Genomic DNA, 26,707 nt, shown 5'->3' on the forward strand with positions numbered 1-26,707 from the left:
TAGTGGTTAAATATTTTATTTTACATAACCCTTATGCAACTATCCATTCTACTAATTCTCTACATTCCTATTAAATGGTTTCACTTATTTGACCTTGTGGTATACATATCTTTATCCTCAGGATTACTCTGACCATGATCACCTTCTGTTGGTTTAACGACTGAGGTCATATTTTTTAGCTGAAAGAAGAATATACAAAATATGAGAAACAGTTCTGAAATTTACAGTCATTAAGCTATCAATATAATTTTAATCAATTTATAATATCCTGAATGTTCTGCCTACTTTTAAATTCTTAATTTCTGATCAAATAGTAGTATCCAATGCTTTTTTTGGGACGGTATGCAATGGTACTGTGTACTGGCACCTTTATTAACAGTGGTGTGTGACATTTGATGCAGTACACTTTGAAATTTGTAATATTACATAAATTTTTTTAACAAGTTTACCTGATATTCAAATAAGCTTAAAGTTATTTAACTAAATTTGCAATTTTCACTGTCTATTAAGATATTTTCTATATAAAACTTTATAACCATTTTTAGAATTCTAAATTACTCAGTTGGACCTCTGTTTAACAAACTCCTTTTATAGCAAATTTTTTTGAATTCTCGTTGGAAGTTACATTTAAAATAGTTTCCATTGAGCAAAGAAAATTTTCATATAAAGAATGGATTAGGATAGACTTAACTTGGTACATACTGTTCGCATTTCTGGCCTTTAGGCAATTAGTGCTGCTGTACGAATTAAGAGAGCTAACGGGAATACTATTCTACAACTGAGGGGTATTCGTACCACCTGTCCTACATACGGAGAAATTGCACTGGTCAACAGTGAGCAGATCAAGGGGTATTCCCAATGCTGACAGTGGGCTTTGGTCAACCTTCTACTGCAGTGGTGTCCAACCTTTTCATGTCAGGCTAGCAACCTCTCACCCACTCTCGTTTTTTTTTCCCCCTCTAGAAATTTATCCTGGGCTGGGGGAGTCCCCCTCCTCTTTTGTCCTTCCCACTCTTCACCTTACTCTAGTTTTCTTTTCCTCCCTGGGAAACTCACTCCCCAGAGAGGAGGGCGAGCAGATAGTATGGGAGGCCTTGCCTTCCTGCGGCTAGGGATAAGTACCTGGATGCAGAAGTCCAGGTGATCACTGCTTCCAGGTGGCCAAAACACACAAGCTCACAGACAAAATTTTTCTGTCCTATCACTTTCTTCCATGTGGGATGAAAATCTCCTGTGCGGGATTAAAACTTTTTTTTTTCTCTCTGCTTCCTTTTCCCCTATCCTAGTTCAACCGGTTGGAATTTTTTTTTTTTTTTTATTACACGACACACACCTTACCTTGACAGAGCATAAAAACTGAATAGAGCAATGAGGCTGAGATTAACTTCTGTTCTAGGAACCACCCATACAAAAACAAATACAATTTTCCCATATAGGGGCCAAATTCAAAGTTAGATTTGTTTTGCGGGTTGCACTGAGTGATTCGAAAAAAATTAGTGTTCTTTTTCCATATCTTGTTACATGTAAAAGAAAAATTGAAAATATTCGGAATTTTATTAAGTACAATACACAATTACATTTACTGAAGAAAACATTTAATGAGAAAATTTTTTTTTTGATAATTAACAAAATTTAAAATGCTGTTTTAGTTCACTTTCTGCACGAGCCATAGGTTGGACACCACTGTGAATCAACTGTAAGCACCCTGTTCAAGAATTAGGAGAGAGTGATTTTCTTTTACGCCGACAAATAATCATCTATTGTTTCATGGAAGTGCATTTTTTTTTCTCTATCCACATTTTTTCATAAATTTTCCTTATCTCTGTTTACACAGTCACAATATCTAAATGACACCGACATTTTGGACAGTTTCAAAAAAAAAAAAAAAAAAAAATTTTTCAAATTTAACAATTAATTCAAAGAACTAGTGACAATATTGATGACGAGATATTGTCACAACGAAGGTATTAAACCTAAACATAAAATGTTGGCATTTGGTGAAAATGAAGTCAGAAAATTGTCAATTAGGTTACAGTTAAATGAAAGATACAATTCGAGGATTTCAAGAAATAACTAATTGACAAGACGGTTTTGGAAGAATTGAAGCATTTGATGAAAGCTCTGAGTGCGATACCAATTTCATCGAGTGAATATGAACAAAGATTTTCACAAATGAATCTGATCGTCAGCACAACCAGAGCTTCATTGATGACAAAAATAATTTCTTCACTCCTATTTCTTAAAATTGTGGACCCACCGCTGACACGCTTCGATCCAGCAAATATGTTGATTCGTGGCTGCTCGGAAATGTCATTCAGCAACAGACACAAAAAAAAAAAAAAAGAAGTCGGCATAGCATGTCAAATGAGAACTTAATAAAAATTTGGAATATTCTACAAAAACTTTATTATGAAATTATTTTTACTTATTACTTATTTTACTTATTTTTTTTACACACTTAATATACTTAATTTGTTGTTTTTATTCCAAAAACATTACTACTAAAGTAACAATATCAGGGGGAAAAAAAATTTTAGAGTACTTTATATGTCCTTTTAATTTTCAATTTTTCTTGATAGTAAAGAATAAGTACTGGCACCTATTTTTTTACAAAAAAAAAGCACTGGTAGTTCGTTGTTTGGTTTTTAGGAGCATTAGCAACTATGGCCATATTGCTCCGGGAATATGCGGTGGTCATTCCCTAACCTTTCCGCATCCTCGGTATTTGGTGGTGACGGGCTCGAACCCCGGTCTAATCAAGAAGCGTGTGCTACGCACTGCTGCTCCTTCCCACCTGGCTACGGAGGCGCCTGCACTGGTAGTATCTATTTTCAAATAATCTCTATCTTTTCACATATTCATGTAATTTTGTGACCTGTGGTAAGCTAGGCCATGCCAGATAACATACCCACTACTGTTTCTATTATTTCATCTTAAAGATTATGAGCTTATATTTCAATACAGCATTAAAATAATCTGAAGATTATATGCATCTCTGTATTCAATTAATGACATTAGCAATTTAGGTTACTCATGGATATAATAAGGATTGCTACATGGTGATTTTCCATGAAATTTTTCTCTCTAAATAACCACTTATTATACCACGAGTTTTTAAAATTTAGTTTATTTAGCCTTATAGACTAAATGTACAATACAATTGGGTAATTTTTGGGGAACCTTGCTGGAACTCATGATCAGACCATACTTGGATGTACTAAAAGACAGAAAAATAAATTGTTATAATTAATTGTGTTACCACAAACTTCCAATTATCTATAATTGAAATACAAATAAAGATAAACAAGAAATTGGCTCACCTGTTAACACATTGTGTTAAAACAGGTAAGCCAGCTTCTTGTTACCTATGCTAGGCCTGGATCTGGAGAATAGTAGGTTGCCAGGTTGGCTATCCTTGAACTACAAAAAGCATTGGGCTCCAGGATAACAACCCAGCAACCTACTACAGGTATAAAATGAGCTGTTAACAGCTCCTTGAGTGAATGAAGGAGACTTAGTCGCTCAGCAAGCAGGAGGCCATTAACAAGTTAAAGGCTAAATAAACTAACTATAGAAACTCGTGGTATTATAGTGATTATTTAGAGAAAAAAATTTCATGACTCTTAAGCATATTACCCAAGCCTTCAAAGCCAAAAATTGATCTCTGTCACTGGAGGGGACCAAAGCATCTCCAAAGCAACGTATCAACTCTGTGGTACTACACTGACAGTGGTAGAGAATGAAAGGGACTTGGGGGTGGTTGTGCAGGCAGATATGAAGTTCTCTGAGCAGTGCAGACGGGCTGCAAGAGTAGCTCATGGAGTATTGTCAATGATATACAGGAATTTTTCCAGCAGGGATAAGGAGGTGATTATTCCCTTGTATAAGGCAATGGTCAGGCCACACCTAGAGTACTGTATACAGGTCTCGAGGCCTCATTTCAAGAAGGATGTAGAGCTGCTGGAACGAGTACAGAGAAGGGCAACAAGATTAGTGAATGGAACAAAGGGGTGCTCTTACGAAGAAAGGCTTAAGTTTTGCAAATTACAGTGTCTGGCGACTAGGCACCAGCAAGGTGATCTGATAGAGGTGTATAAAGCCTTGAATGGTTTGAGCATGCTCAATGCTGATGGGATTCTTCCTCTAGCTCAGAATAATCACCTGAGAGGGCATAAATTCAAATTGAGGAAAGACAGATGTAGGATAGACGTGCGGAAATTTGCCTTTAGCCAGCGGGTGGTTGGTTGGTGGAACAGACTTCCATCCCTTGTAGTGGAGGTTGATAGCCTAAATAAGTTTAAGGCTCAGCTGGACAGGTATTTTGAACGAACAGAGGGGTGAAGTGGAAGTGGGGTTTTTTTTTTTTTTTTTTTTTTTGGCTGATGCTGCATAAGCTTGCTTTCTTGCATCAAATGCCTCTACTAATGCTAATGCTAACTTAATGAAGCACAAAAAGGAAACTGAACACAAAGGTATACACACACAATTTTAAAATTACATTAAATTTTATATGTATTTACATCTAATGATATCAATACATGAGTCTCCCAGAGAAATTATCTCTTGATCTCAATAATGATAAAATTAAAATAATGGGAACAGTGTTTCCGTTAATCTTTGGTGATTCTATTTATAATTCTTAAAATATTACAGATACAAACATTCACATATCCCAAAGTTTAGAAATCAGAAACAAGAAAAATTTTAATATAGATCAGCATTCAGCCATATGAAACTGGAAAGCACAAAAAAGCACATTTTAATGAGAATTGCTTGCAGTACATAATTTTGCTAGCTCCCCCATAGGAGGGGACTCTGTGGAATAAGTTTCTTCATGAAATTTGGAAGTTTTGTAAAAATGAAAACTTTCTCCATAAATGTGTTTAAATATTAATTTCTTATTTTGACTTATCAGCATTTCAGAAAATTTTCAAAAATTAAGCCATAATGTTTTTAAAAAATAAAAAATATAAAATTTTCTTTTTTTTTTTTTTTTTTTTGATGCAATGATATCATCTACACCTATGTATCACTTAAGTCTTCCACATCTGAACTTTGATTTCAGTTTTTGTAAGGAAAAACTGGACTTACGGCTGATAAGAGTGATATTCTCATCTGATTTTCAAAGCTATGTTTTTTGTCTACTATATGGTTGGAAACACAGATGGTAGCATGTAATAAAAAAAAATTTAGACAGTTTAAACATAAATGGACACATTATTTGAAATATTCTTGAAAAGACCTCAAAAACAAACACCTACAAACATACCTCCCACATGAAAACCATAGATCCTAGATAAGTACTCCCCAGAGCCAACTTATGAAAAATGTAGATCTATGTACATACTTACGAAAAGGTTAAAATTGATAAAATTAATTTCACTCCAAAGAACTAAAAATTATAGCTTATCCAAATGCTAATGATGGACAAATGCACCATTTCTATTTAATGAATGTACATTTGAAAAAGCAAATGTGAAAAGTTTTTGAATCTGAATTTTAAGGAAACAATTTTACAAATTTTAAAATGGATTACACATTTCATCTCTCCTGAGGAAAACATTTTGCACAATAATTTACAGCTATTAAATACCATTATTAATTCGTAGCTGCCAAACTCTGACTTTTGGAAAGCTGAAATTTTTTTAATTTTTAAAAGAACAAATCAATAAAGTAGGAAATTAATAGAGAACACGTGCAGATTACTGGAAAATAAGGATGAGGGAAACAGATCTTTTGAAATCCAGATTTTGTCCTTGAAATTAAATTTCACTGACAACATACAATTTTTTTTATTGATTAATGCAGCTATATATTTTTTAAAGTAAAATATATTTATAACTGAGAGTTTTATTTTTTTTAAATTTTGTACAGAATGGGTGAATGGGTCACTATGGGTGATTTTTTTCAGATTTAAAATTAATGTGGCCATGTATCAATATATCTTATTGGATATTTTTTATTTCTGTTTAACGATTCTATGCTCACCTTAACTTTAAATTACTATATTCATAATCTAAATAGCAAAATAATAATAAAATAAAATTATAATCACTTTAGGTGACTCATTACGGTATCTTATTCTGATCAGCTGGGGTATGGTACAGTATAAATAGCACTGAGCTGCAAAGTGGCACACTGCTACTTTAGATTCTACATGTGATATTAGTAATTTATATTTAATGTATAACTTGAAGTACTTATGTTTCTATAATTATTGTGTACAAATGAAATATTTTTTATGTGAGAAGTGAAATGTTGCATCAATGACAGGTTCTGTTATGTTTGTGGCAAATATGTAATTGAACAGCACAAAGAACAATTTATTCTCCGACCAATAAAACTTATGATCTATGTTTTTGGTTGCAAAATAGAAGATCAAGATAGGTTTCAGGCCCCACATATTTGATATGCACATTGAGCAGTGACACTTCAAGGATGGCTGAATGTAAAAATTAAATCTTTATTTTTAGCATCAATTATGTGGCAGGAACAGAGAGATCATTTCGAGGTCCTGCTACTTCTGTTTACCAAAGTCCACTGACTTTTCTAAAAGTAAAAAGTTTCAGTACTTCAATATGCCTTCCAAAATGCAGCTAGTAGCCCATTCTGATGGTATGCCAGTTCCTAAGTCTCATCAAACAGGTACTTTTTAGATGAAGGTATATCATCTCATGAAGATGGTGTACAAATAGAAATTAGCATTAGTGGAGGCATATGATGCAAAAAAGAAAGCTTATACAGCATCTCAAAAAAAAAAAAAAAAAAAACCCTTCCCATTTCACCCATCCATTTCACTCCAAATGTTTGTCTAGTTCTGCCTTGAATTTATTTAAGCTGTCAACTTCTACAACAACAGATGGAAGTTTGTTCTAGAAATCAACCACTCGCTGGCTAAAAGAAAATTTCCACACACCTACAACTGTCTTTCCTCAATTTGAATCTGTCCACCCAGGTGATTAATCTGGGCAAGAGGAAGAATCCTATCTAGCAGCACTGAGCTTGCTCAAATCATTCAAGGCCTTATACACCTCAATCAGATCACCTCACAGGGGCCTAGTCTCCAGACACTAATTTGCAAAACTTAAGCCTTTCTTCATAAGAGCAACCCTTTGTTCCATTCACTAATCTTGTTGCCCTTCTCTGTACTCTTTCCAGCAGCTCTACATTCTTCCTAAAATGAGGCCTCCAGACCTGTATACAGTACTCAAGGTGTGGCCTGACCATACAGGGGATGATCACCTCCTTATTCCTGCTAGAAAAATTCCTATATATCACTGACAAGACACCATGAGCTGCTCTTGCAGATCATCTGCACTGCTCAGTAAACTTCATATCTGGCTGCACAATTACCCCCAGGTCCTTTTCATTCTCTACCACCCTGAGTGTAGTACCACACAGTTGATACGTTACTCTGGGGTTACTGCTACCCATATGCAGTACGTTACATTTTTCTTTACATTACATTTGTCAATGTGTATCTTCTATCAAGTTTAAGTTATATGTATTACGTTATAACATAATGTAAAGTAAAGTGTCCAACAAGGATACAGAATACATAACTGACTCATTCTTGACTGAAGCTAAAAGACCTGAATTGATATACAACTTTCTACAAATGTAGTATATAAGCTGAATTCTTGGGCTCTAGATTACAGGAATGGAATTTGGCTGCACAACAGACAATCATATATGGATAATGCAGCTTGGATATCTGGAAATATATTTCACTTGCAGTGTCAATGATGTGGCAAGAACAGAAAGACCATTTTGAGAATTGCTACTTTTGATTAACAAAGGTAGCTGGCTTTTCTAAAAATAAGATTTGGTACCACAATCTGCTTTTGAAAATGGCCAGCCCATTCTGATGAAATGCCAAATTCCTAAGCCACCCTAAAAATTCTTATCGACTAACTTCTACAAGAATACAGAGAACTTGATTGTAATATGAGCTTCATTTCAAAAGATTTGTTTTCTATATTTGCATTTTAATTTTTTTCCTTTGAATTTGAGTGATGCCAGTGTTAATAATAGTCAATAGCATTGGCCAACAAATTTAAGCAGAACACAGACCAACTGAGCATAAATGCTGAGAATGATGATGTGAATATGTGTCATGATGTCATATCATTCATATCACAGTGACACTGTTAAGTAGTATCGCTTAAAGTTTAACTAATAAGATGAATACCCTTCTATGCAAGTCTGTGGTGTGTTACCAAAACTGTTTATAGCTGCAGCATCATGCATGTGTTATACATATATAACATTGTTTGTTTGTTATTTGGTTTTTAGGAGCATTAGCAACTAAGGTCATATTGCTCCAAGGGATATGTGGTGGTCATTCCCTGATCTTTCTGCATCCTCCATATTTGGTGGTCACAGGCTCGAACCCCAGTCTAATCAAGAAGCATGTGCTACGCAGTGCTGCTCCTGCCCACCTGGCTACAGAGGCGCCCATATATAACATATACATATGTGTTATATATGTATAACATATAGATGATATGGTAGACTGAACTCAACAGCATGACAACCATAGTCTTGTATTTAGGTCTGCAACATTAATAACCATACTAAACACAATGTTCTTCCCATGATAAATCCAAGAGATACTGGCTCCTGCACTTTTTCTTGTGGGGATGATATCTGTGGACAATATAAGTTCCAAAAGCATCTAGTAAATTAAAAACATTAAAAAAACCTTAAAAGATGTTTTGCATTCAACAAGGTAAAAAAACACTGTTCAGCATAACACTTTGCATTTCAGTATTTGTCAGCTTAACATGCTCATTTGTTTTATAATGATGAAGACTTTTCTTAATAATGAGCAAAAGTCCCCAACTAGTTTCCTAATTTAATTAAATTAAACCAGGAAACTAGTTCAGGGCTTTCTTTCTTTCATCGGCATAATGCACTATATCTCTGGTATATTGACATATACCAGAGATATAGTGCATTAGTTCCATAATTTAACTTTTAATAACAGTAATGAATAATGGCCATATATTATTACCCCTTCCTCATTATCTGTGCTCCTTTCAAAAAGCCTAAATCCATAAAAATGAACATCACTCACTTGCTGTGAAATTTTGTCAAATGAGGGGAAATCCACCTTTTTCTTCCAGTCACTGACATCAAACATTCTGATTGATATCTCTCTTAGGTCTTTACCTGAAATAAAAAAAAAATAAAAAAGAAAAGAAAATTTAATTTGATACTCCAAAAGTATGGCTGAAGGGAACGAAAGCAGGAATTACAATTTACTCACATTACACTTTTCTGTATTAAAATAGAAAGAAATGATTTTTTGGAATCATACATAGCTTGCTAATATGACCTTGTCTTCTTTAAGGTAACATCCTAGTTTATGAAAAAGACAGACTGTGCTTTGTCCATATCTAATGCTAATTGTATGCAAGGGGGATAGTATATACGTACAGTAGTATATATGTAGTTAGCCATTAATTATGATTTAAAGGAAATTAAAAATACTGTTACACCATGTGTTAGTTTTAAATGTTTTTTGAAGTGAATCACACCAACTTACACTTAATACTTTGGTGATGTTTCAAGGCTCAACTGGGTACAGGTTTGGCAAACTGTACTTTCATGATTCCAAAAAGTCATTGCTTTCTATTTCAATGCAGAACAGTGTTATATGAGTAGATTAATTTAATACATATACCATAAAATAAAACGGCCTCCGTAGCCGGGTGGTCAGGAGCGGGAGTGCAGTAGCACACGCTCTTTGAGTAGACCGGGGTTCAAGTCCCTGACTGCTGAATACGGTCGATCTGCCAACCCGCACTGGACCAGCGTGGCAGATTATGGTCCATTTCCCTCAGCATGAATTGTTGAGGAGGCTTCCATCCTGCAGTGGGTTGATAATGGTTGCACTTTACCTTTACCTTTTTACCATAAAATACCTCTCTACATATGAAATGGAATGTTATTCTTTCAGCATTTCAAGATGGCAGCTGACATTCACTGGTTGCTGTTAGGAGTGCCACGTTCTTTGATTTTGTCAGTGGCCATGGAGACACACATGCACACTGCATACATGTTACTTGTAAGTGGAGTTTCCATCAAGTACATATTTACCACCATTTAAATTTACATAACTTAAATACACATTTACCACTAACCATTTAATTTTAGACAATTTAAATAATCAAAGTCACTTAAGGTGGATGCATAAGGCAGTTTTCAAAGAAAAGGTAAATTTAAACATCCATTTTACTTACATTTATCAGTAATTAATTATTCAACCAAGTTTCTTTTACTGTATCATGAAGGAAATTTTACTTGAGGGGAGTTACAATGGCCATTCAATAAGTTATCTACCTAAGGTGCTTCTCATAGTTATATTTCAATGATTCATGATTTATCATGTTCCTATGTATCGCAACTTGTTTATACTTTGGCACGACCACCAGGTCAGTGGAGCTTACAATAAATCATCAATACAAATGTTAATCATATTTAAGTGACAGGCTCAAACCCCAATCCGCTCAAAAGAGCGAGTGCTACTGCACTCACGCTTCTGACCACTCGGCTATGTGAGGCATCTTTGAATCATACTAATTTTGAATCCACTATGTTTTTAGGTTGTGCTGCTGTAATAGAAAGAAGGAAGACACCTGTATCAAATTATGGATTTGCTGAAGTACTAGTAATAGAGGCATGTGATGCAAGAAAGCAAACATATGAGCTTACGTAGCATCAACCAAAAAAAAAAAACAATTTCACACAACCATTCCCTCTAAACGTTTGTCCAGTTCCTTCTTGAATTTATTTAAGCTATCAACTTCCACAACGACAGATGGAAGTTTGTTCCAGAAATTGACCACCAGCTGGCAAAAGGCAAATTTCTGCACATCTATTCTATAACTGTCTTTCCTCAATTTGAATTTATGCCCCCTCAGGTTCATAATCTGAGCAAGCAGAAGAATCCCATCAAATTCAGTGTGCTCAACCCATTCAAGGCCTTATACACCTCAATCAGATCACCTCACAGGTGCCTAGTCTCCAGCTGCTGCAATTTGCTGCCTTAAGCCTTTCTTGGTAAGAGGATTCCCTTCGTTCCCCTCATCAATCTTGTTGCCCTTCTTTGTACTCACTCAAGAAACCTAATATCCTTCCTAAAATGAGGCCTCCAGACCTGTATGCAGTACTCAAGGCATGGCCTGACCATTGCTTTATACAAATGAATAAATCACCTCCTTTTCTCTGCAAGCAAAATTCCTGTATATCATTGACAATACTCAATGACCTGATCTGGCACCCTGTCTGCATTGCTCAGAAAACTTCATATCTGCATAAAGCAGTTTCAAAGAAAAGGTGTAGGGTGGTAGAAAAATGAGCCCTATAACACACTCCAGTTGGTACGTTCCTCTGGGGTTACTTCTACCCATATACAGTACTTTGCATTTGTCAATGTTAAACCTCAGTTGCCACTTCTCAGCCCATCTGCCAAAATTTTCTAGATCCTGTTGTAATAGCACACTGTCATTAATGTCATTAACAACCCTGCCAACCTTTGTATCATCTGAAAACTTCAACATTAAGCCTGATATACCTTCATCAATATCATTGACAAATATACAAAACAACAGTGGGCCCAACATCGAACCCTGGGGGACTACAATAATAACATTAGTCCACAAAGAGCAGCATCCATTGATTACCACTCTCTGTCTTCTCCCATTCAACCACCCTTTTATCCATTGTAGCAACTTACCCTTAATACCATACTGCTCCAATTTGTACAGTATTCTTACATGCACAATAGTGTCAAAAGCTTTCCTGAAATCCAAGTATATGATATCAAAATTATTTTTTTGCATCTAGTTCCTTTGTACCCATAACCACATCATAGTATTCAATCAAATTTGTCAGAGAAGACTTTCCCTTAACAAACCCATGCTGTGTCTGAGTTATTGCTGCAGTCTTGTCTAGATGATCCTGCAATACATCTTTAACCAGTGACTCCATTAATTTACCTGAAACAAAAGTTAAACTAACAGGACTGTAATTACTCATGTCACCATTAGATACACCTTTGTGAATTGGGGATACATTTGCACATCTCCAGTCCATGGGGACTTTTCTTGAGTCCAAGGATGATCTCATAATTATGGTTAAGGGTTTGCTTAGTTTGTTTGCTGCCTCCTTTAATATAACTGGATAGATCCCATTAACCTCAGGTGCCTATCTTTAGTTAAAATTCAACAATTTCTCCTCCACTTTTCTCAGTTATTACAAAATCATTATGCACTCTGTTACAGTTTGATAAACTTCTGGAATTTTCATCCTTTAATAACTCCTCATGTGTGAATGTAGATGAAAAATAGTCATTCAGATTATCAGCTATCTGAGCAGGATCATCAACAGTCGAACCATTGATATCAAGTGGACCAATCTGATTCATCTCCATCCTTTTAGAGTTAATATAAGTTAAAAAGTCCTTGCTGTTTTTCTTAGCATCCTTTGTCAAAAATTTCTCATAATCTGCCTTCGCTTGCCTAATCTCCTTTGTGACTTGATTACAGACTAGCTTATATCTGCCATAGGCTTCTGTGTAGCCTGATAATTTATATGCATCCCATGCATTTTTCTTCTCTGTCACGAGTCTTGTTAGTTCATCTTACATCCATTTAGGCCTAAACCTTGAACAATATTTCTTAATCGGTATGAAAAGTCTAATAGCTTCCATGATTAATTCCTTGAATGCTTCCTGCTTAGAATTTGCCGTTGGTAACATCATCAGTTGGTCCCACTGTACAGAATTTAAAAACTGTCGTCTGAGACCACTGTAGTCACCTTTATGGAAGCAAACATCCTTCCCTTTACAACTGATGGTAATTATATCTTTAAGTAAATCCCACATCATTACAGTGTGATCACTGCCACCTAGTGGTTCCTTTATCTGTAAATTCTTAATGCACGAATAATCAGTGCTGATAACCAGATCAAGAGTATTACCCTCTCTGGTTTCCTCTCGAACACGCTACTGCAGAAACAATGATCCAATAAATCCACAAAAGTCTTGCTAGTGTGCGAGAGACCAACCCACAAGTTTCTGTCAATATCTGGGAAGTTAAAATCCCCCATTATAACACAATCTGATTTACTGGCTCATTCTATTTCTCTGTACAATTGTTTGTTGTGCTCATTAGTTTCATTAGCCCTATAACACACTCCTACTCTCATTTTTGCTTTTCCAGTGCTTATGTCACACCAACTTGACTCAACATTGCACTGTCCATCTATATCAATGGGATGCACCTTAGATTTTATGTTTTTCTTAATTAACAGCATAACCCCTCCTCCCTTCCTATCCTTTCTGTATACATTGTACTCCCCAAATTCCAATTCTGCGTGACACCATGTCTCTGATATCTCAGCAATATGCACCTTTGATGTCTTGACCAGCACTTCAAATTCATCATATTTATTTTCTATAATTCTAGCATTGTTACCTTAACACAGCCCATGTATTTATTTGTTTCATGATGACTGCCCCTGAAACCCCTAGCAACCCGCCCTCCAGGCCGCTGCTCATTCTAATAGAAGTAGTCAAGAATCACTTTCACCTCTGCCTGCAGCTACTTTTAACCTTGTAGTCTGTGAATCCCCCTCAAGCTAGCAGTTTTCGGACCCACCTAACGCTGTCTCGATAGCATCAGCAAACACTTGCACTCTCTTCTATTTAAGTGTATCCCATCTCTGTAGAAGCAGTCTCTCCTGTTAACAAGCACAGACCATGCTGGGAAAAATCACCTCTGCCTGCAGCTACTTTTAACCTTGTAGTCTGTGACTCCCCCTCAAACTAGCAGTTTTCGGACCCACCTAACGCTGTCTCGATAGCATCAGCAAACACTTGCACTCTCTTCTATTTAAGTGTATCCCATCTCTGTAGAAGCAGTCTCTCCTGTTAACAAGCACAGACCATGCTGGGAAAAATTCTACCCTTATCCTTGCACATTCCCTCCAGGGCCAAATTTATTGACAAGGCTCTCATCATATGTTGGTGGAACAGACTTCCATCCTTTGGTGTGGAAGTTGATAGCCTAAATAAATTTTAAGGCTGAGCTGGACAGGTATTTGGATCGAACAGAGGGGTGAAATGGGAGCGTATTTTTTTTTTTGGCTGATGCTGCATAAGCTTGCTTTCTTGCATCATATGCCTCTACCAATGCTAATGCTATACTCCCTCCTATTGTGTCTGGGCCAGAATTGCAGACACTTTCAAATTTAACCCTAAATCATGACTTTGACAAGTTTGTTTGTTTGTTATTTTGGTTTTTAGGAGCATTAGCAACTAAGGCAACTGAGAGCCATATTGCTCTGGGATATGCGGTGGTCATTCCCTGACCTTTCCGTATCCTCCGTATTTGGTGGTGACGGGCTCGAACCCCGGTCTAATCAAGAAGCGTGTGCTATGCACTGCTGCTCCTTCCCATCTGGCTACGGAGGCGCCACTTTGACAAGTGCAGGTCAACATTGACCTGTACTTGTTAAGTAAATCTGCAGATCCTCTACTCTTAATGTCATCACCCTTTGTGCCCTTAACAGATGATATCTGCTCTACAACATCATAAACTCTTGCCCCTTGCAGACATACCCTGGTCCTATTCAGTCTATCCTTTTTACACAATATATTACCCATCTCCCTGACAATAGAGTTGCTGACAATAACTAACTCCTGTGGGACCAGTGCATTCTGCCTTGGAGATTGCCGCTGTGTTGCCTGATGCACAAGAGTGAGCTCTGGCATTGAGTTGAGCAGCTGAGAGACTGATGGGCCCATCATATTAATTTCTTCAGAGCCATCTACCCTACACCACAAGTTCTCATAGATGCCCATCAGAATGCTGAGTTGGCACCTAATTTCTAGACACACTCTGCATCTAGCACACACACAAAGACTTCCTCCTTGGCTGGATCATATTCTGATCCAGAGAGTTCTGCAAACATTTCACGAGTTGCACATTTTTTTAAGCTGTGATGCATTGGAGAATTGCTCCCTCCCCTCAGTTCTCTCCCGAGGCACAGCACTGCTGCCACTTTGTGCCCATTGCTTTGTTGCTCTAGTCTGGGGCATAATATTGAAAATTAATAAGATCAATAAATTTAATTAATTAATTATTAATACTACACTATCTAATAGAATCCTCAATGCAGTTATATGTATTACACTACCTAGTTTTACATTAGAGCTACCTATTTACCACAATTAAAAATTTGAATTCCCTACCACTCTCTCTATATGAAAACAATGGCTGCAAGATTCAAATGAAACAACGGTTTTACATATATTAATAGTAACCTATAAAAACTATCTAAATTTAAAATAACCAGCATAACTAGAACTATAAGGCTACTTATAAAGTACAATATAATATAACAATTAAGTAAATAAAATGGCAAACGCATTGCTTTTTTGGAGCCTGTAATTCACAGCTGAAATTTGTAAAGAGAGTCATCACCCTCTCAAAATTGGAGCATCGTTCAGTCATCAAGTTTCTCACCAAAGAAGGAAATGGGCAAAGGCCATTCATGAAAGGATGGTGGCTGAGTATGGTAACAGTGCACCATCAGTGTACTAGGTGAAATTCTGGTCAAAACAATTCAGGGGGGGTAGAGAGTCCGTCGAAGATGATCCACGTCCAGGAAGGCCTGTAACAGCGACCACTCCAGAAATGTGCCAAGCTGTGGAAACACAGATGTTTCCACAGCTTGGCACATTTCTTGGCATCTTGGCACAGATGAATGACAGATGTTTAAAAGTGTCCCAAATCTCCAGAGAATATGATATACCTGTAGGAAACAGTTATAACCATCCTCCATGAACATTTGGGGATGACTAGGGTCAGCATAAGGTGGGTCCCCATATTTCTGATCCCTGTGCAGAAGCAATTGAGAGTAGTGTTGTGAAGAGACTTTAGAGCTTTCTGGAAGGGATCCTGAAACTTTCATCTCTAGAAATGTTATGGGTGATGAAACGTGGGTTCATCACTGGGATCCTGAGACCAAGCAAGAATCAATGCAATGGAAGCACAATGGTTCTCCCCCACCCAAAAAATTGTGGACACAACCTTCAGCTAGCAAATTTACGGCCACCATTTTTTAGGATGCTGGAGAAATTTAATAGATTCACTACTTAGAACACAACTGGAGAGTCATATGCATCCATATTGTACAACTTAAGGGATGTCATAAAGGAAAAATGACATGGAAAACTTTCCAAAGGTGTGCTGCTTCTTCAGGACAATGCACAAGTCACATGCTGTTGCTTTAAGAGAGATAGCTAATCATTGCATCTAGAAGTATAGCTTGCATTCCAGGCCAGCCTATATTTTTAGATGATTTAAATAAGCAACACTATCATATATCTACAATGCATGCAAAAGATGACTTTCAAGATGAATTAAATTTTTCATTAATTTGACTTAATTTATATTTTATTAAAAACTAATTATTTAATCAAGTTCCTTTTATTGTATCACGAAGGCAATTTAATCTACCCGTTTTGAAGGATTTACCTGTTAGTTAATTTATGGTATGCACGTTGCACACAGGCATTGCTAGTTCTTCAATATTATAAAACCCTTGGACACTTTGAAAAACTGTACATAAGAAAAGGAAGATAAATAAATCTAAATTTGAATTTGAAACTGTCTGCAATTCTGCCCAGACACAATAGGAGGGAGTATATGATGAGAGCCTTGTCGATCAATTCGGCCCTGGAGGGATTGTGCAAGGCTCAAGGGGTAGAATTTTTTTCAGCCTGGACTGTACTTGTTAACAGGAGAGATTGCTTCTACAGGGATGGGATACACTTAAATAGAAAGGGTGCAAGAATTTTTGCTGATGCTGTCGAGGCAGTGTTAGGTGGGTCGGAAAACTGCTAGTTGGGGGGGATACAAGGACTAATAGATTAACAGTAGCCACTGGCAGAGGTGGAAGTGATTCTTGCACTGCTTCTATTGAAATGAGCAGAAGCCTGAAAAACAAGATGCAGGATATTTCAGAGACTGCTGGGAGTCATTGCGGTAAAAGTAAACACATGGGTTGTGTTAGGGTAGCTAAGAATAGAAACAGGTGCATGTATACCTGCGTGTACACCAATGCTAGGAGTTTGGTAAATAAATTTGATGAATTTGAGGTATTGCTCAAAACATCAAAAGCAGATATTGTTGGGATATCAGAGACGTGGTGTCACACAGATATAAGGAATGCGGAACTGGAATTTGGGGAATACAATGTGTATAGAAAGGATAGACAGGACAGGAGGGGAGGAGGGGTTATGCTATTAGCTAAGAAACACAAAGTCCAAGGAAGTGAAGCCAGTCGACATCGATGGACAGGGCAGTGTCGAGTCAGTTTGGTGTGACATAAGCATAGGGAAATCAAAATTGAGAGTAGGAGTGTGCTATAGGCCTAATGACTCTGATGAGTATAATAAGATATTGTTTAGATAGTATGAATCAGAGCTGAAATACTCAATATGTTCTACGTTGATAATAATATTAGTAAATTAATAAGAGGAGTTTACCTCAATATAGTACGTGGAACACTTCCGTATGATACCCTCCAGAAATTAAAACGGAAAAAACGAAAAAATCGACAACTTACCGGTACATTAAAGTAAAATATAAATAATTAAATAATCAATTTAACACAATTCAAAATCAATTCAAAACAATTAAAATTCAAATTAACGCAATTAAAAGAATCTAACGAAAATATTCAAATAAGATATTCAAATAAAATATTCGAATAAGATATTGTACAGGGAAATAGAGTGGGCCAGTAAATCAGAGAGTCTTATAATGGGGGATTTTAATTTCCCAGATATTGACTGGAATTTGTGGATTGGTCACTCGCACACTAGCAAGGCTTTTGTGGATTTATTGGATGATTGTTTTCTACATCAGCATGTTCGTGAGGCAACAAGAGGGAGCAATACTCTTGATCTGATTATCAGTAGTGATTCTTCATGCATTAAGAATCTGCAGATAAATGAACCACTAGGTGGCAGTGATCACAGTGTGTTGAAGTGGGATTTACTCAAGGAGGTAACTACGATCAGAGGTAAAGGGAAGGGTTTTTGTTTTCGTAAAGGCGACTATGATGGTCTGAGACAGTATTTAAATTCTATACAGTGGGACCAACTGATGATGTTACCAACAGCAAACTCAAAATGGGAAGCATTCAAGGAACTAATCTTGGAGGCTACCAGGCTTTACATACCAACTAAGAAATATTGTTCAAGGTTTAGGCCTAAATGGTTGTCAGATGAACTAATGAGACATGTGGCAGAGAAGAAAAATGCATGGGATACATACAAATTAATGGGTGACATGGAAGCCTATGATAGATATAAGTTGGTCTGTAACCAAGTCACAAAGGAGATTAGGCAGGCAAAGGCAGACTACGAAAAATCCTTGGCAAAGGATGCAAAGAAAAACAGAAAAGAGTTCTTTACCTATTTAAACTCTACAAGGAAAGGGACGAATCAGATTGGTCCACTGGATATTTATGGTTCAACAGTTGAGGATCCTGCTCAGGTGGCTAACAATCTAAACGAGTATTTTGCATCTACATTCACGCACGAGGAGTTATTCAGGAAGGAGAATGATGTAGGTAAAGTAAACATTGGCAGTGAGCTGGATGATTTTGTAATGACTGAGAGGAATTTTTTTTTTTTTTTTTTTTGATTTGGTAGTTGTTGGCGCATCGGCTTCTGTGGCCATATTGCACCTCCCAAGGTTTTTGCAGTACTTTGATCCAAGCCCGAGGCGGGAATCGAACCCGCGACCTTTGGGTTGCCGGGCAGGTACTTTACCCATTCGGCTAGCCCGGTCGGCTATAACTGAGAGGAAAGTGGAGGAGAGATTGTTGAGGATAAACATAAAAAAGGCACCTGGGGTGGATGGGATCTATCCAGTTATATTAAAGGAGGCAGCAAAGGAAGTAAGCAAACCCCTAGTCATAATTATGAGAGCTTCTTTGGACTCAGGGGAGGTACCCATAGACTGGAGATGTGCAAATGTAACCCCAATTCACAAAGGAGGATTAAAGGCTAACACAAGTAATTATAGACCTGTTAGTTTAACTTCTGTTCCAGGTAAATTAATGGAGGCACTGGTTAAAGAAGCACTGCAGGATCATCTAGACAAGAATTCAGTTATAGCTCAGACGCAGCATGGTTTTGTTAAGGGCAGGTCGTGCCTGACCAATTTGATTGGATACTATGATGTAGTCACAAAAGAACTGGATGCAGGGAATAACTTTGATATTATATATTTGGATCTTAGAAAGGCTTTTGATACTGTTGCACATGGAAGACTGCTGCAAAAATTGGGGCAGTGTGGCATTGGAGGCAAATTGCTGCTATGGATAAGGGGATGGTTGAGTGGCAGAAGACAGAGAGTGGTAATCAATGGACACTGCTCAACGTGGACTAATGTTATTAGTGGAGTTCCTCAGGGTTCAGTGTTGGGTCCGTTGTTGTTTTCGGTGTTTATGAATGATATTGATGATGGGATATCAAGTTTAATGTCCAAGTTTGCAGATGATACAAAGGTTGGCAGGGTTGTTAAGGACACTACTGACGCTATGCTGCTGCAACAGGATCTGGAAAGGTTGAACAGATGGGCTGAGAGGTGGCAAATGAAGTTTAACATTGACAAATGTAAAGTACTACATATGGGAAACAGTAACCCCAGAGCAACATATCAACTCTGCGGTACTACACTGACAGTGGTGGAGAATGAAAAGGACCTGGGGGTAATTGTGCAGGCAGATATGAAGTTCTCTGAGCAGTGCAGACGAGCTGCAAGAGTAGCTCATGGTGTCTTGTCAATGATATACAGGAATTTTTCTAGCAGGGATAAGGAGGTGATTATTCCCTTGTATAAGGCAATGGTTAGGCCACATCTTGAGTACTGTATACAGGTCTGGAGGCCTCATTTCAAGAAGGATGTAGAGCTGCTGGAACGGGTACAGAGAAGGGCAACAAGATTAGTGAATGGAACAAAGGGTTGCTCTTACGAAGAAAGGCTTAAGTTTTGCAAATTACAGAGTCTGGAGACTAGGCACCGGCGAGGTGATCTGATAGAGGTGTATAAGGCTTTGAATGGTTTGAGCATGCTCAATGCCAATGGGATTCTTCATCTTGCTCAAAATAATCACCTCAGAGGGCATAAATTCAAATTGAGGAAGGACGGATGTTGGATAGATGTGCGGAAATTTGCCTTTGGCCAGCGGGTGGTTGGTTGGTGGAACCGACTTCCGTCACTTGTTGTTGAAGTTGATAGCCTAAACAAATTTAAGGCTCAACTGGACAGGTATTTCGAACGAACGGAGGGGTGAAATGGGAGTGGTGTGTTTTTTTTTTTTTTTTGGCTGATGCTGAATAAGCTTGCTTTCTTGCATCATATGCCTCTACTAATGCTAATGCTAATGCTAAAAGTACCACACAACACTATAAAATGACTACGCTTCACTATGTGCAACAAAGGAAATTTATCCCATTATCTTGGATAGCTAACTTACATTTTAAATTTAGGATAAAACAGCCTTATGCTATGATTTTTCTCAAGGAATCCCTGCTTTATTACAGAGCTATAGGGCAGCTTGACCAAAAGCATGCAAGTGTGTGTTTTATTTTAAATTGAAATGTAAATCAGTTATACAAATTAATAAATTTCCTTGCTATTAATGTGAAGTATAGTCATTCCATACTTCAAGTTACCAGAATGTCTTTGTTTTCTAAATTACAAATTTCACAAAAATTAAATATACTCATGTTATTTGTTTTTAAGGTTTTTGGCAAAGCTAATTTAAAGTTTCAACTAATCCACCAACAGCAAGGAAAATCAGCCATTCCTTCCACTGAAAAGATTTTTGCACAATTTTTTGGAATAAGGCCTACATTATTTACTTGTTCATCCCCATTTTTTTCATGTGATTTGGTCCTATTTATCTTAGCACAAAAATTTTTCAGGTGGGTAATAGTGGTGGTGGAGGGAAGGGGAGATAACATCTGTAATATAAACTTGCCAGCCTTTGAGTTTTTAAAAGAATGTGGTGCGCACTATCAATCCTTGACTTTGTCTCTTCAGGTAATAACTACACCAGATTTTACCAATAACTTACACTATTGCTTCTTTACAGGTTAACTTCAGTTAACAGCAGCAATGTCAGCTAGCTATATAATTGAAATCAGCAGTTATATGCCTGAATTCTGATTTTATGCTGCAATTTTAATAGTTCATGATCCACAAAAAGTATGAACAAAGGCATAATGAAGAATAAAAACATATTTATCTAGTGCGACCAATACTAATGTGACTATAATTGAATACTCTGGCAAGAATCTTATAAAATGCAAAACAATATAACTACTCACTCTATGCAAATCTTAAATCCACCCTTCCATGGAATATTATTCTTATTAATGGGGTAATACCTTTAAAACTTCTCTCAAGCTTCTAGATTCTGTTCAAAAGAAGGCAGTCAGATTAATTAATGACCCATCTCTTACAAAGTCTCTCTCTGCTCTCTGTCTCATTGACATCCAGTTTCTGCTGCATGCCTTTTCTGCAGATATCCATGGCTACTGTCCTTTTCAATTGGCATCTGTAATTTCTTCACTCTCTCCCAAACCAGTCCAAACATATGCCACAACCAGTCAGCATCCATTCACTGTCCAACTTCAAACTCACAGAGCAAACTTTACCTCTTCCTCATTTATTCCTACTACTTCTGTTCTCCAAAATCATCCTTCCTTCACATGTATTTCCTAAAAAATTATAATCACCGAAATTCATGTCTAATATTCCAGTTAAGTATATTCCAGCCTTTGACTCAGAGTACTAGTAATACCTCTTGTATTTTCTTTGAGGGGCGGAGGGAGGGAGGGAGGGAGAGAGGGAGGGAGAGAGGGAGAGGCCATTCAAAAAGTTTCTCTCCCTGCCAGTTAGGAAGTTCTTTATACCATCTTTTGGGAGAGCAAGACTGTTCATGTATATTTCCTAAAGATGGGTCTTAAAGGTATTAATAGACTACTATAAGACTACTACCGTCAGACTACTATAAGCAGTGCTTTTTTTGGGACGGTACGCTGTACCGGCACCTTTATTAACAGTGACGTGTGACATTTAGATGCAGTACACTTCAAAATTTGTAATATTCCATAATTTTTTTTCACTTTTACTTACTATTCAAATAAGCTTAAAGTTATTTAACTAAATTTGCATTTTTCACTGTCTATTGTTAAGATATTTTCTATATAAAACTTTATAACCATTTTTAGAATTCTAAAGTACTCAGTTGGACCTCTGTTTAACAAACTCCTTTTATAGTGATTTTTTTTTTAATTTCCTCTTGGAAGTTACATTTAAAATAGTTTCTGTTGAGCGAAGAAAATTTTAACATAAAGAACGGATTAGGACAGACTTAACTTGGTATGCACTGTTCGCATTTCTGGCCTTCAGGCAATTTAGGCAATTAGTGCTGATGCACGAATTAAGAAAGCTAACAGGATTACCATTCTACAACTTAGGGGTACTCATAACACCTATCCGACCACCTGTCCCACATACGGCGAAGACGCGCTGGTCAACAGTGAGCAGATCAAGGGGTATTCCCAATGCTGACAAGAGGCTTTGGTCAACCTTCTACAGCAGTGGTGTCCAACCTTTTCCCCCAGGTCAGGCTAGCAACCTCTCACCCACTCTTGTTTCTCCCCCGCCCCCTGGAAATTTATCCTGGACTGGGGCCTTCCCTGGGCCGGGGAAGTCCCCCTCCTCTTTCGTTCTTCATCCCTCTTCACCTGACTCTAGTTTTCATTTCATCCCTGGGAAACTCGTTCATCAGGGAGGAAGGCGAGCAGATAGTAGGGGAGGCCTTGCCTTCCCACAGCTAGGGATGAGTACCTGGCGGCAGAAGTCCAGGTGATCACTGTTTACAGGTAGCCAAAAGGCCAATACACAACACTATACTACAAAACACACACACAAGCTCACAGACAAAATTTTTCTGTCCTATCACTTTCTCTCATGTGGGATGAAAATCTCCTGTACTGGATCTTTTTCCCATCCCAGTTCAACCTGTCAGAATTTTTTTTTTTTAATCACATGACGCACACTGGCCTTACCTTGACAGAGTCTGTAAAAATTGAAGAGAGCAACGAGGCAAAGAATAACTTCTGTTCTATGAGCCGCCCATACAAAAAACACAAATACAAAAACAATTTTCCCGTACAGGAACCATATTCAAAAAAATTCAAAATTAGATTTCTTTCGCAGGCCACACTGAGTGATTCAAGAAAAATTAGTGTTACATTTTCCATATCTTACGTCTAAAAGAAAAATTAAAAATATTCAGAAATTTTATTAAGTACATACACAATTACATTTACTGAACAAAACATTTAATGAGATAATTTTTTGATAATTAACAAAATTTAAAATTCTGTTTTAGTTCACTTTCCACGTGGGCCATAGGTTGGACACTGCTGTGAATCAACTGTAAGTGCCCTGTTTGAGAATTAGGAGAGAGTGGTTTTCTTTTACTCCAACAAATAATCATCTGTTGTTTTGTGGAAGTGCGTTATCCACATTTTTCCGTAAATTTTCCCTATCTCTGTTTACATGGTCACAGTACCTGAATATCCGAATGACATTTTGGACAGTTTCAAAAAAAAAAAAAAAAATAAAAAAAATAAAAAATTCAAATTTAACAACTAGTTCAAAGAACTAATGACAATATCGATGAAAAGAGAAGGAAAATGAGGAGAACAAAGGTATTAAAATTTCAAAACATGAAATGTTGGCATTTGATGAAAATGAAGTTAGAAAATTGTCAATTAGGTTACAGTTAAACGAAATAGATACAATTCATGGATTTCGGGGGTACCTTATTGATAAGACGGTTTCAGAAGAATTGAAGCATTTGATGAACGCTCTGAGTACGATACCAATTTCATCGATGAATGTGAACGAGGATTTTCACAAATGAATGTGATTGTCAGCCCAACCAGAGCTTCGTTGATGACAAAAACAATTTCTTCATTGCTATTTCTTAAAATTGTAGGCCCACAGGTGACATACTTCGATCTGCAAATATGTCGATTCGTCGATGCTTCGGAAACATCATTCAGAAACAGACGCAAACAGTAAGAAAAGAATTAGCATAGTGTGTCGGATGAGAACTTAATAAAAATTGGGAATATTCTACAAAAACTTCATTATGAAATTATTTTTACTTATTACTTATTTTATTCACATTTTACTTTTTTTTTTTTTTTTTTTTTTTTTTTACACATTTTACTTATTTTTTATATATTTAAATAATAAATTTATGCTTAATAAACTGTGTTAATATACTTAATTTGTTGTTCTTAATCCAATAACATTACTACTAAAGTAACAATATCAGGAAATAATATTTTAGAGTACTGTACTTTTCGTGTCCTTTTAATTTTCAATTTTTCCTGACAGAAAAGAATAAGTACCGGCACCTATTTTTTTACAAAAAAAGCACTGACCATAAGCATACAAAACAAAAGCTTTTACCAGTAAAAGACAGATTATATCCTACCAATCATTCTCCACCTTTATGACAATGTGGTAAGTATATGTACTTTTCTAAATTTCCTTTTAGCCTCCCTTGCAGTCTCTATACCACTTGTAAGAATTTTTTTGCATTCCTTTATACTTAATATTAAGCAAATATATTTCTTTGTTCATTTTTCCGTGTTTTATTTTTCTATGAAAAATAAAACTTGGCGGCTTTTTTTTATTAATACAAGCTGACAAACAGGTTATCTTGATGTGCTGAAAATTTAGTAAGTCAATGGCCCACTTGTTTTATATTTAAAAAATAATATATTTTGAATAAAGCATATATATATATTTTTTATGTAAACATAGCATAGTTAGTGGCCTCCGTAGTCGAGTCGTCAGGAGCAGGAGTGCAGTAGCATATGCTCTTTGAGTATACTGAGGTTCAAGCTGCTGACTGCTAAATACGGTCGCTCTACCAACCAGAACTGGATTAGCGTGGCAGATTATGGTCCATTTCCCTTAACACGAATTGTTGAGGAGGCTTCCATCCTGCAGTGGATTGATAATGGCTGCTGCTTACCTTTTTTTTTTTATAGCATGGTTGAAGAAACAAAACTTTTAAAACCATAGCTATAATTTTCATCTGAAGCTCTTTTTAAATACTTTTTTTGGAACTAATTGAAAAGGTCTCTTAGTTTAACTTTTACAAATTTGATGCTCTTAAACTTTTATCTTCAACTTTATCTTAAACTTTTCTAGCTTTCATTGACATTAAACTGGATCCATTAATAACAGTAAAAATTCCTCTTACTTGCAATTTTCTTCTTTTCATATAGTGCAAGAGTGTGTGTGTGTAAAATTTTTAACTACTATTAAACATGCATTTTAAACCTTTCAAACATCAGCTGTTTTCATCACAATATTCCTGCCACTATGATGTGCTGTAGTTCCTAGTGCAAAATTCGCAGATTAATTTTACACAAAATCTTTATTCACACTGAACAAAACTAATTTCCTAAATAAGAAAATGATTTCTATGAAATTTTGCATGCATTAACTAAGTTTCAATAAGTTATACAATCATCACGTTCTATTTTCACTCACAGAACATGTTCAATTTTTCCTTCTCACCTCTGACAATCATTCATAACAACCAACATGGACAATGAAACTATACATCATTTAGTACTGGTCTTCTCACAAAATTATTTAAATATGCATATTTCTTAGCAGGAACATATACAGAACTTTTCTAGTGATAGCTGAGTTAGAAAAAAAAAGGTTTTTTCTCTCAGTAATTGTTTTACTCCTGCAGGAAAGAAACATTACAATTGCACCCCTTGCCAATAAAGGTGCAATTTCAGATAGGACATGGACATGAAAGGAATAGATAAAATGAATAGATAACATAGAGAACAGAAACTGTGAAATGGTCTGAGAACAAAGGTGTATTCGTTGCAAGCACATTTGCCAATAACTATCCCACTGATACTAAAAGGTGGAACAGAACCCTGAAAATCCTCCCACACACACACATTATTACTCTCTGAAAGTTCATGAAAAGTGTCAGTGACTAAACTATAGCTTATTAAACTTAAGCTATTCAATAGCTTAACAGTTTATTACTAAATAATATGTAATATCAGTGGAATGTTACCACAAGCTATTCCTTCACTTTTCCAATCCACTAATTGTTTACAGTATACTCAGTAAATGTGAATCACTGGTGGAAATACCAAAGATAGGAGAGGGGGGGAGGGAGGGAGAGAGAGAGAGACTACATGTTATCCAAAAAATTGAATAACATCTATTTAAAAACACAAATTGTACAGCCTGAAACCTAGGCACCTATGAGGAGGTCTGATTGAAGTAATTAAAGCTTTAAACGGATTGAGTAAACTAAATGCTGATGGCATCCTTCCTCTTTCTTGGACAATGCATGCATAAAGTTATGAAAAAGGATAGTTGCAGGATTGATGTGCAAAAATTTGCTTTCATCCAGAGAGTAACTGATTACTGGAACGAATTTCCATCTGGTGTTGTGGAAGTGGGTAGTCTGAATATTTTTAAGGAAGGATTACACAAATTATTAGAGGAGATGAGTAGTTCTTTTCTTCTTTTGG

The 26,707-nt window shown here is 36.5% G+C and overlaps 1 protein-coding gene across 2 annotated transcripts in view; it reads right to left on the bottom strand.

The window, feature by feature from the left end:
• Positions 1-26,707, bottom strand: part of Mic26-27 (MICOS complex subunit 26/27) — a 73,911-nt gene continuing 47,204 nt past the window's right edge. The window contains exons 7-8 of one of the 2 annotated variants that reach the window (XM_090386162.1): positions 9,080-9,174; positions 1-179 (exon numbers count right to left, since the gene is read on the bottom strand). In XM_090386162.1, the coding sequence (XP_090242288.1) occupies positions 81-179; positions 9,080-9,174 (194 nt within the window). In that variant the 3' untranslated portion in view covers positions 1-80. Of the gene's footprint in view, positions 180-9,016; positions 9,175-26,707 lie in introns of both variants that reach the window. The other variant, XM_090386161.1, reaches the window with a different exon arrangement.

The sequence above is a fragment of the Mastigoproctus giganteus genome, chromosome 12, assembly GCF_048544385.1.
Source record: "Mastigoproctus giganteus isolate SK-2022 chromosome 12, ASM4854438v1, whole genome shotgun sequence".
In the NCBI taxonomy this organism is placed as follows: Eukaryota; Metazoa; Arthropoda; class Arachnida; order Uropygi; family Thelyphonidae; genus Mastigoproctus; species Mastigoproctus giganteus.